Source organism: Pongo pygmaeus, chromosome 11 (genome assembly GCF_028885625.2).
Source record: "Pongo pygmaeus isolate AG05252 chromosome 11, NHGRI_mPonPyg2-v2.0_pri, whole genome shotgun sequence".
NCBI classification, from domain to species: Eukaryota; Metazoa; Chordata; class Mammalia; order Primates; family Hominidae; genus Pongo; species Pongo pygmaeus.
The window spans coordinates 68,683,427-68,695,465 of record NC_072384.2 but is presented as its reverse complement, the minus strand read 5'-3'; the positions used below and the strand labels follow the sequence as shown (position 1 = coordinate 68,695,465).

At 39.8% G+C, this 12,039-nt stretch overlaps 1 protein-coding gene across 5 annotated transcripts in view; it reads right to left on the bottom strand.

Annotated features, from left to right (window-relative positions):
- Window positions 1–305: 305 nt before the first annotated feature.
- The window catches only part of DHRS9 (dehydrogenase/reductase 9), a 49,453-nt gene continuing 37,719 nt past the window's right edge, over window positions 306–12,039 (bottom strand). For all 5 annotated transcript variants that reach the window (XM_054476929.2, XM_054476932.2, XM_054476933.2 and 2 more), the window contains 2 exons: window positions 4,508–4,671; window positions 306–927 (listed from right to left, as the gene is read on the bottom strand). In XM_054476929.2, coding sequence (XP_054332904.1) covers window positions 704–927; window positions 4,508–4,671 — 388 coding nt within the window. In that variant the 3' untranslated portion in view covers window positions 306–703. The remainder of the gene's footprint in view (window positions 928–4,507; window positions 4,672–12,039) is intronic.

Below are 12,039 nucleotides of genomic sequence, written 5' to 3'. Positions count from 1 at the left end.
AGGATGTTCACCTCCATAGCTCCCTCTAGGAAGGCTTGTCTGAGTGTTGGGGAGTCTCCCTTCATATATATATATTTAGGTATATATTCTTTTTTGCAGTCCTCTTATTCCTTTTCCTATCTTTTTCTTTCCTTCTGTTTGCAGTTCTATCTAGTGTTTTACTGCTGCCCTTAGCTTATACCAGTGTCACACAATGCTTGATCACCCTTCCTTTTCCTGTCCTTTTCAAAGCTTATCAGGACTGAGCTTCGGTCTTTCAGAGTCATCCTCAGCAAGGTAACAGAACATGTCTATCCACTCATGAAAATGTTTGACTTATCTTTTAATATTTTGATAAGAGATGATACGTAACGTTCACAAGTTACTGTAATGCTGGGACCATAAGCACGGGGCAGGCCACGGTGAAGACCACTTCAAATGGGCAAGTCTTTCAATTTCCCTTACATCACACCAAGCAGGCAAAGCCTAAATACAGGGCAGGACTTGCCTATGTGATGTACACTTCCAGCCCTCCTTTTCAAAGAAAACTTGAGCAGGGACCCTGGGATACCACCAGCGATGGTGGGACTCCCTTTTGTAATCCAAATAAGCACGATCTAAATGAATCCAGGTTGGAGCAGGTAAGGAATGGGGTTGAAAAGGAGAAGTGCTCTTGAAATTGGCCAATTTCATAGCCTGGAGCAGACATTTGTGGTTAGCTGAGTCACACTGCCTTGGGATTAGCAAGCTCTGCTTTCTGTTTCAACAATAAAAAGTCTTGCAAAACTGCTGGCATGTGAGACAGAGGTATCCAGAAAATTTTGGCATCTTTTCCAGCAGCATAATGAGTCTTGGGGAAGAGACTTGTTAAAGCGTGGTCCATGCACTCTACCACCGGAGAGAGGTCCATGTTCACATAGGATTTATTGCCTTTCAGTTTGTCTAGACCTAAAAGGAGACAAAAGCACATTTACTCTTTGGTAGAAGGGGAAAGCAGAGTAGAAGTCTAGGGTGCAAAGGGGAGGATGGATACAAGGGGATTTATTCTGAATTGTCCATTATAATTGAGGCTCATTTTGAGGATTTACTATCTATTCCTCAGAAAAGGATACTGCAATGCTTTCTTTAGACCAGCGGCTCTCAAGATTGGGTGGGCAGCAGATTCTTCTAGAGAGCTCATTAAAACCCAGGTTTCTGGGTTCCACCTCCAGAGTTTCTGACTGAGGTATGAGGTGGGGGGGGGGGGCCAAGAATGTGCATTTCTAACAAATTTCCAGATGATGCTGATGCTGCTGGTCCAGGGATCAAACTTTGAAAGCCAGGGCTTTAGAGCAATGAGGAAACGATACTTCATAAAGCCCATGAGGCCCCTAAGCCTAGAAAGTTGTATGTTTGATTTCTAATTTGTTTTAGGGGATTATGTGTCTAGAGAAAATGTGGGTTGCACGTGTGCTTGTGCATGTATGTGCATGCATGTGTGGACGTGAGTGTGCACTTGTATACTTGTATAGGCTTCTATAATCTATAAATAAAGAAAGAATCATCCCCAAATGTACTGACTCAGGAAGCTAAAATGATCCCAGTTCTCATGCAAATGAAATGTTTGAATAATGAGCGAAGATACCTTTAGAGAGGCAGGGTTTTTACAACGGATTAGTGGTAGTTTAGAACCCCAGTCTTTTCAATACATGGTATTGGGAAAACAGTATATCCACATGAAGAAGAATGAAACTGAATCTTACGCCATATAAAAAAATCAACTTAAAATGGATTGAAGACTTAAACATAAGACCTGAAATTAAAAAACTGCTAAAAGAGGCCTGGCATGGTGGCTCACACCTGTAATTACAGCACTTTGGGAGGCTGAGGTGGGAAGATCACTTGATCCCAGGGAGTTCAAGACCATCCTGGGCACCATAGTGTGACTTCATCTCTATTAAAAAAAAAAAAAAAAAACTACTAGAAGAAAACATAAAGGAAATACTTCTTGACATTGGTCTGGGCAATGATTTCTTTGGATATGACCCCCAAAACACAAAGCTAAACAACAGCAAAGCTAGATAAGTGGGATTGTATCCAACTAAAAAACTTCTGCACAGCAAAGGAAACAGTTTAAAGAGTGAAGAGAAAACATACAGAATGGGAAAAAATATTTGCAAACTTTATATCTTATGCACAGTTAATATCCAAAATATATAAGAAACTCAACAGCAAGAAAAGAAATAACCTGATTAAAAAATGGGAAGAGAATCTGAATAGACTTTTCTCAAAAGAAGATACAAATGGCCAAGAGGTATATCAGGGAAATGCAAATTAAAACCACAATGAGATATTACCTCACATTTGTCAGAATGGCTATTATCAAAAGACAAAAGATAACAAGTATTGACAAGGGCATGGAGAAAAAACTCTTGCATACTGTTGGTGAGAATGTAAATTAGTACAGTCATTATGGAAAATAGCATAGAGATTTCTCCCTAAATTCAAAGTAGAGCTATCATATGATTTTCACATACTTTTAAACCGTACCTGAGCTGTGTCTTCTCAAGGGAAAGTCTATGATGTTAGATCTTCCTTTCAACTTCAAGTCCCACTGGCCACAAGTTGTTCAAAGAACCTAATAAGTCTTAGTGGCTTTTTTAAACTCCTACTATCCCAGCTCGGGAAATTAAGAAAAGATGACCTTCAATTTGTGGTCTACTTTGGGACCACGGCTTTGGCTGATCTCCAAGTCCTGACTTGAAAACTCTAATAAGAACAACTAGTGTAAAACTGAGCTCAATGCCTTTTGGTATTTCTGAGACAGAACACATGAACCAGGAACCAAGCCAAAAATAATTGGAGATGGAAGTCAGTGATATATTCAAAGGCATTTAAAAAGCATTGGTGTCAATATCAAACAGAGAAAGCTCTTTTAAATGAGGGGTTTTGTTTCTGAAGTATTAAGTTCTGTCTTAGATGGAACCTACATAGAACCTTCAGAGTCAGGAACTGAAAAGTAGAGTGTTTGATGGCAGTGGTTCTAAACCTATAGTGACATGTCAGCACTAAGACGTTTGTAAGACCAGACATTCCAGCTGATATATAGATAAAGCGTGTACCTCTGTGTGTGTGCATGTGTGTGTGTGTGTATGTCTGTGTGTGTGTTTGGGGTAGGTGGTTGGAGGAGTCAGTCATTTTAAAAACCTCTCTGGGGGGGTCTGACTTGGCTTTTGGCTCTGCCTTGAAAACTCCTGACCACGAACCTTGCCACAGTTGACAGTCTTACCAAGTCCACTGATCAAGAGGCATGAGCACAGTTTGGAGGGATAGAACTACCCATAGTTAGGTGGAACCCTGCTCAACTCAAAGCAGGAGGTCAGTAAGTACTTGAGGAATATCAAGTAAACTTTAACCGACCCAAGAAGTTTGTGGTGGAAGGGAAGGCCTGATAATAGGAGTGTAACCAAAGTCCTTAATGCCTTGTTCACATTATAGTGCCATGGCCAGGCATAAATGGCAGGGTCAGGCTGCCTGGGTCCAAATCTAGCTCTTCCACTTACTGGTGGTACAATTTTGGTACGTTACTTCTCTATGCCTCTATTTCTATAAAATGAAGATGATAATAGAGTTTTTTGGGGGATTTTAAATGAGTGTCCATGTAAAGCACTTAGAATGGTGACAAGTACATAGTAAATATTTACTATTTGTTAGCCGTCATTATGTCATCTTTATTATTATTCTCCCATCTCTGACTCAATCTCTTGACCAGGAAGGCTCCTGGTGTCTTCCGTCTCCTCCTCCATGTGTTCCTGCTCCTGAAAGTTTCCACCCAAGTAATTATTTCCTGTCCTTTGGGTCTTATTCAAACCTGACCTGCCCCATTAGGGCTTAACCAGCAATGCTCTTTTCCTGGTCTAAATTCCCTGGGGAATTAGAAACCACACCATCTAGCACCATTTCTGGGCTGTTAGATTACACCTAAGAAGTAAAGGATCAATTTTATTGTGTGCTACATTGTTTCATTGTTTTACATTCTCGCTTGGTTACTTCTTGTTGTCAACTAGATTGTAAACTAGTTAAAGGTCAGAGGCTGAACCTTCTCTATCTTTTGTAACCACCATAAATCCTTAATGCCAAGTGTACCGCTGGTGCTTGAGGAAAAGAAGAGGTATGGCAAAGGTGAAGACCATGGCTCGAGTTGCCTTCCTGGGCTCAGGTCCAGGCATGACTAAGAGGTGTTGTGTAATCTTGAGCAGGACATTTCACTTTCTTAAGCCTCTGCTCATTACTCTAATAGTTTTTGAGGAGTAAATGATATAATTCATAAGACACTTAGCAGATAACCTGGCAGTTTGTAATTGCTCAGTAAATGTTTATAAACAGAAGCAAGAGATGACACTGAAATTAATAGGAGATCCCTGATCCATGGTTAAGATCCTTATTGGGGTATTACTAAGAACCTTGTTATTTCATCTGTATTTGAATCTCCTTCATGCTGTTCAGGACAAAGAATTCCAGAGGACACTGGCACCGCCCAGAAACTCACTTTTTTCAATGTAACCTTCTCCATATTGTTGTTTGATGTCTGGAGACAGCTGCTCCCAGATGGCGAGTTTTTTTTCAATTACCTTTACTGGATCTGCCAAGTTTGTTTTGAACAATCCTGGTTCAATGCATGAGACGTGCACACCAAAAGCTTTCATGTCCCGTCTGTGAAAAGAACCCATTGAAGATGTTTAATCCGGGTTTGTTTAGAAAATATTTGCTATTTGAGTGACTATTTTCTCACGAATCTTTTCGTGGAATCACAGATTTGGGTGCATTTGAAAGAAATATCTTATTCTCTCTCCCTTTCATTTTGCAAGTGAGGAAACTGAGGTTCAGAGTGGTGAAGTGAGGACTAGTTAACGGCAGGACAGGAAAGGGATCTGAGTGGACACCACCCCCAGTCCACTGTTGTTCTTCCTAGAGTGTTCTCCATGCTCTCATCATTGACTAAGTGGACATTCAGGTTATGAACAGGTTTCTTATCAGTACTTAAACCACCTTACGGTGAAATGAACTAATGATAGCCTGGATAGACAAGTTCACCTCCATTCTAGCAACATAAGGAGATTGCAGCACAAATGAGGATGTGCTTGGAGGACACAATACGATAATCCCTGATGTGACTAACCTGCTGCCTATGCTGTTGAGCAAGTTTTATTTTATTTTATATCATGCTGCAGCAGAAAACTAAAAGCCTACTCATTCCCTAGGCATCAAGATTTTACAGGAATCATGGTGCCCCATTCTTTAAAGCAAACCAATATACAGATGTTCCTTGACTTCAGATGGGGTCACATCCTGATAAACTCATTGTAAGTTGAAAATATCCTATGTCAAAAAAATGCATTTAATATACCTAACCTGTCAAACATCATGGCTTAGCCTAGCCTACATAAAATGTCCTCAGGACACTTACATTGGCCCACAGTGGGGCAAAATCATCTGGCCACACAGTGCCCTGCAGCATAGCAGTTCTTTGCCCTGTGATTGCAATGGCTGACGGGGAGCTGGGGTTTACTGCCCCTGCACAGCATCGCGAAAGAGTATTGTACATATTGCTGCTGGTAAAAGATCAAAATTCCAAATTCTAAGAAAAGTTTATAATGCATGCATCTCACTTTCACACCACTGTAAAGTTGAAAAGTCATGTTTAACATTGCAAGTCAGGGACCACCTGTACAGCAAACCAGTATATGAATAGTCATTTCCTAAATTTGACTTATATTCCTACCAGAAATATATAATATAAGGAAGTATTTATTCATTTTATAGAACTCTTCACCATAAGATTTTTTAAAAGCTCTATTAGTGAACTTAAAATGTAATTTATTCTTTCTTAGGTTCTGCTTTCTAGCAACGTTACTATTGTAAAGTTTGAAATATATTTTACTAAAAATGCAAGCTGGCTTGACCTTGAAATATTCTGAAAGGTATGTGACTTGTACTAAAATTTAAAAAGATTATTTCCCAACTTACTTTTGTTTTATTCACCTGTTGCCCGATTTCCTCTAGATTGTGGAAGTAGCAGTGCCAAGAGGCTATTTAGGAAGACTTTTCTCCCCACCCACTCATAAAAATAACGTACTAGGGACAAGTGGCCTTATGCCCTCCAACTAAGCTTACCAGGTAAGTAAAAACCATATTAAATCAGTATGCATACTGGGAAAATACAGCTTTAAGGAGCCCCAACCCTCTCTCAAATGGACTGCTGCCCCTAAACCCTCCCATATATAGAAATTGTGATGCTGACACTGGATTGTGGCGCACCTACATAACACCATTTAAAATACTAGTTCCATGATTCATTTAAGAAAAATACTCTTTATTGATTACTATTAGGCATGGCATACCTGCATGGCAAAGCTCACAAACCCTTCAGTTGAAATCTTTTTTAAAAGTGAGTAAATCTCTAATTACATATACTACAATTTTATTATGATACTGCTGGTTGTAGAGTGGAACCAAAGGTCAGCCAAAGAGACCAGTGGAGGTTTTTTATGACCTTGCTACTCAAAGTGTGATCCCTGAACCATGGGCAGCACCTGGAGCATGTTAGAAATACAGGGTCTCAGGCCCCTTTCCAGATCCACTTAATCAAAATCTGCATTTTGAAAAGATCCCCAGGTGATTCAAATGTACATTAGTTTTTTGGAAGTATTGTTCCAATATTTTTGTGCTTATTTCCTAGGAGAATCAAACTTGGCAACCTGATCAAATGGCAAAATGAAATTGCTCTATCTTTATTAATTTCAGTGGAATAATTTTAACGTTTTATTAGTAAACTAAACCTAGGTCCATGGTATAGATCATTAACTCTAACATATGCCTTCAACAAATAGTAGTCGAATAAATAAATGGATGAATCGAAGGAAAAACTATATCTTTGTCTTCTTGCTTGCCTATTGAGGTACCACTCAGCTGAATATCTTCCACTTGCTTCTCTAGTCCTTTCCTCCACCCTCTGTCTGTACCATATCCTGGGAGCCTTACCTGCACTAAGTATACTCTGGCTTCTGTTGAGTTCAGTCTATTGAAAGTGCCAGTGGGAGATCAGGAAAGAGGTGAGGGGGTCAGATTAGTTATCCTCCTGCGGTGTAAACGCTGGTTATTTTTATCCCTTAACTGAAGACAACAGCCTCTGTGTCTCCAGATTCTGGAAACTGCCCTGTCTCCTTGTCCCTTCAGTCCTCTGAAGAGAAATACCCCTACTGTCATTAGCCCCTAGATTCTATCGTTTGAGATTTCAGTAGATACCTCACACATGTTTATAAGTCCTTTATGCATACTCTGTGCCTTTTACCCAGTTTTAATGTGCCACCATTTCCTGACAGAATCTTGACTGAAAGAACCACTTGTACTTTAGGGGATTTGAACTGATGGTGATAAGTTCTGGTTCCAGGTAAGATGGTTAAGCACACTTCCCCCAGTCTCTCCCACGGAATGAACCTATAAAGCTTGGACAGCATGCTTGGAGAAGCTATTTAAGAACTAATGGTTTTCTACTGAAGGTTTAAATAGGATGGTACTGTTGTGTCTGCAACTGACAGTAAATCAATGGAGAAGCCTATTCTGATCTAGCCTCTCTATATGATTCCCTAACTATTTGACAAACTGACCAGTTGAATATAAATTCGCTGCCACTCTAGCATCACGTATGAAGGCAAAAAGTAAAAAGGAGTTAAACTCGGGTTCCAATCTCAGTTCTACCACTTACCAGCTGGGTGACCTTGCATAAATTAATTAACCTCTTTTAGTTTTAGTGGCATCATCTATACACTGGGAATAACTTAAAGTACTAAATAGGGTAGAGGTGGAGAAGGATGACCAAATAGAAGCCTTCACTGATCATCCTCCCCAGAGGAACACCAAATTAAACAACTATTCACGCAAAAAAACCTTCATAAAACCAAAAATCGGATGAGTGATCACAGTCCCTAACTTTAACTTCATATCACTGAAAGAGGCCCTGAAGAGGGTAGGATAGACAGTCTTGAATTATTGATGCTGCTCCTCCTCCATAGACCAGCAGCAACTGGGTGGCATGGAGACAGGATCTGCATACTTGGGGTGGGAGGGAGAGCACAGTGATTGTGGGACTTTGCATTGGAACTCAGTCCATTGGCACCAGGCAGAGTCCTGAGGCCCCTATTCCAGGCCCTACCTCCTGGACAACATTTCTAGACTTGTCCTGAGCCAGAAGGAAACCCACTGCCTTGAAGGGAAGAAATTAGTCCTAGCAAAATTCATTACCTGCTGATTAAAGAGCCCTTGGGCCCTGAAAAATCAGGAGCAATACCCAAGGTACTCACCATGGGCGTTGGGTGAGACTCAGAGACATGCTGGCCTCAGGTGTGACCTAGGACATTCCCAGCTATGATGGCTATAGGGGGAGACTCCTTGTGCTTCAGAAAAGGAGAGGGAAGAGTAAAGGAGACGTTGTCTCGCAGCTTAGGTGCCAGCTTGGTTTGACTACAATGGGGTAGAGCACCAAGTGGACACTTAGCATCTCCAATTCCAGGCCTTGGCTCTTAGATGGCATTTCTCAACCTATCCTGGGCCAGAGGGTAGCCCAGTGCCCTGAAATGAGAGTCTCAAGCCTAACAACATTCACCACAAGCTGATTGAAGAGCCCTTGGGCTTTGAGTAAACATTGGTCATAGCCAGGCAATACTTCCCACAGGCCTGAGGTAGTGGTAGCTATGGTGAGAGACTCCTCTGCTTATGAAAAGGAGAGGGAAAAGTGGGAAGGACTTTGTATTGTGGTTTGGATGCTAGCTCAACCACAGTAGAATAGAGTACCAGGTAGATTCCTAAGGTTTCTGACTCCAGCCCCTGGCTTCCACATGGCATCTCTGGACACCTCACCCAAGGGTAGGGAGAACTTGCCACCCCGAAGGGAAGGACACAAGTCTTATTGTCTGGCTTCACCACCTGCTAATTGTAGAGCCTCAGGGCTTTGAGTAAACATAGGCAGTAGCCAGGCAATGTTACAGAGGGCCTTGGGTCTGACTCAGTGCAGTCCCAATGATGGTGGTCAGGAGTGCTTGTGTCACTCTTCCACCAGCTCTAGGCAGCTCAGTATATAGACAGAAGCTCCACTTGTTTGGGAGAAAGTAAAGGAAGAGAACAAGAGTCTTTTCCTGGTAAACCAGATAATTCTTCTGGATCTTATCCAAGACCATCAAGGTGGTACCTCTATGAGCCTACAAGAGGCACAGTCTTACTGGGCTTGGGGTGCCCCCTAATGAAGATATGGCTTCAGGAACCAACAAGTTAGATCACAACAGCCAAGTCCCTTCAAGTGCCTGGAAAGACTTCCCCAGAAGGATGGGTACAAACAAGCCCAGACTGTGAAGACTGCAATAAATACCTAACTCTTCAATGCACAGACATAAAAAAAAAAGATCCACAAGCATCAAGACCACCCAGAAAAACATGACCTCACCAAATGAACGAAATAAGACACAAGAGACCAATCCTGGTGAGACAGAGACATGAGACCTTTCAGACAGAGAATTCAAAATAGCTGTTTTGAGGAAACTCAATGAAATTCAAGATAACACAAAGAAGGAATTCAGAATCCTATCAGATAAATTTGACAAAGAGACAAATAATTAAAAAGAATCAAGCAGGAATCCTGGAGTTGAAAAATGCAATTCACATAATAAAGAATGAGTCAGTCTCTTACCAGCAGAATTGATCAAGCAAAATAAAAAAATTAGTAAGCTTGAAGACAGGCTATTTGAAAACACACAGTCAGAGGAGACAAAAGGAAAAAAAAAAGAAGGAGGCATAGCTACAGAATCTAAAAAATAGCCTCAAAAGGGCAAATCTAAGAGTTACTGGCTTTATAGAGGAGGTAGAGAGAGAGAGAGATGGGGTGGAAAGTTTATTCAACAGAGAACTTTCCAAACCTAGAGGAAGACACCAATATCCAACTACAAGAAAGTTATAGAACACTAAGCAGATTTAACCCAAAGAAGACTACCTCAAGACATTTATTAATCAAGCTCCCAAAGGTCAAGTGTAAAGAAAGGATCTTAAAAGCAGCAGTATTTGTTTGGAGATTCCTCAAAAACAAATAACATACAATGGAGCTCCAACCCAATTTGCAAAGGAAGAAGTCAAATTATCCTTGTTTGCAGATGATATGATCTTATATTTGGAAAAACCTAGAGACTCCACACACATAAAAACTATTAGAACAAATAAATTCAGTAAAGTTGCAGGATACAAAATCAACATACAAAAATCACTAGCTAACAGCAAACAACCCAAAAAAGATTTCTATTGGCAACAGCAAACAATTTCTATATGCCAACAGCAAACAATCCAAAAAAGAAATCAAGGAAGTAATTCCGTTTACAATAGTTAAAAATAAAATAAAATGCCTAGGAATTAACTTAAAGAAATGAGAGATCTCTGCAATAAAAACTATAAAACATTGATAAAAGAAATTGAAGAGGATACAAAAAGTGGAAAGATATTCCATGTTCATGGATTGGAAGAATCAGTATTATTAAGATGTGCACAATACTGATAGCAATCTACAGATTCAATGCAATTCCTATCAAAATACCAATGACATTCTTTACAGAAATAGAAAAAACAATCCTAAAATTTATATAGAAACACAAAAGACCCAGAGTAGCCAAAGCCACCCTGGACAAAAACATCAAAACTGGAGGAATCACATTACATGACTTCAAATTTTCTATAAAGCTATAGTAAACAAAACAACATGGTACTGGCATAAAAATGGACACATAGACCAATGGAACAGGACAGAGAACCCAGAAACAAATCCAAACATCTACAATGATTCGTTTTTGACAAAGGTGTCAAGAACATATATTGGGGAAAGGATAGTCTTTTCAATAAATGGTGCTAGGAAAACTGGATGTCCACATGCAGAAGAATGAAACTACACCCTCATCTCTTACCATATACAAAAATCATATCAAAATGGATTAAAGACTTAAATCTAAGACCTCAAACTATGAAACTACTACAAGAAAACATTGGAGAAACTCTCCAGGACAATTAGCTGGGCAAAGATTTCTTGAGTAATATGCCACAAACACAGGCAACTAAAGCAAAAATGGACAAATGGGATCACATCAATTTGAAAAGCTTCTGCACAGCAAAGGAAACTTTCAAAAAAGTGAAAAGACAACCCATAGAATGGGAGAAAATATTTGAAAGCTACCCATCTGACAAGGAATTAAAAATCAGAATATATAAGGAACTTAACTCTATGGGGAAAAGTCTAATAATCCAATTTAAAATGGGCAAAAGATCTGAGTAGATATTTCTGAAAAGACATACAAGTGGAAAATAGGTATATGAAAGGTGCTCAGCATCATTGATCATCAGAAAAATGCAAATCAAAAGTACAACGAAATATTATCTTACCCCAGTTAAGATGGCATATGTACAAAAGACAGGCAATAACAAATGCTGGCGATGATATGAGAAAAGAGAATCCTCGTACACTATTGGTGGGAATGTAAATTAGTACAACCACTATGGAAAACAGTTTGGAGGTTCTCAAAAAACTGAAAATTGAGCTACCATATGATCCAGCAATACCACTGCTGGGTATATACCCAAAAGAAAGGAAATAAATATATCAAAGAGATATCTACACTACCATGTTCGTTGTAGCACTGTTCACAACAGCTAAAATGTGGAAGCAACCTAAATGTCCAACAATAGAAAAATGAATAAGGAAAATGCGGTATATATATACAATGGAGTACTATTGAGCCATAAAAAAGAATGAGATCCTGTCATTTGCAACAACATGGATGGATCTGGTGGTCATTATGTTAAGTAAAATAAGCCAGGCACAGAAAAACGAAGTTCCCATGTTCTCACTTATTTGTGAGAGCTAAAAATTAAAACAAACTCATGGAGACAGAAAGTAGAGAGATAGTTACTAGATGCTTGAGAGGGTAGTGGGGGTGAGAGGGAATGGTTGGGGGTACAGAAATATAGAAATATAGCTAGATGGAATGAATAAGATCT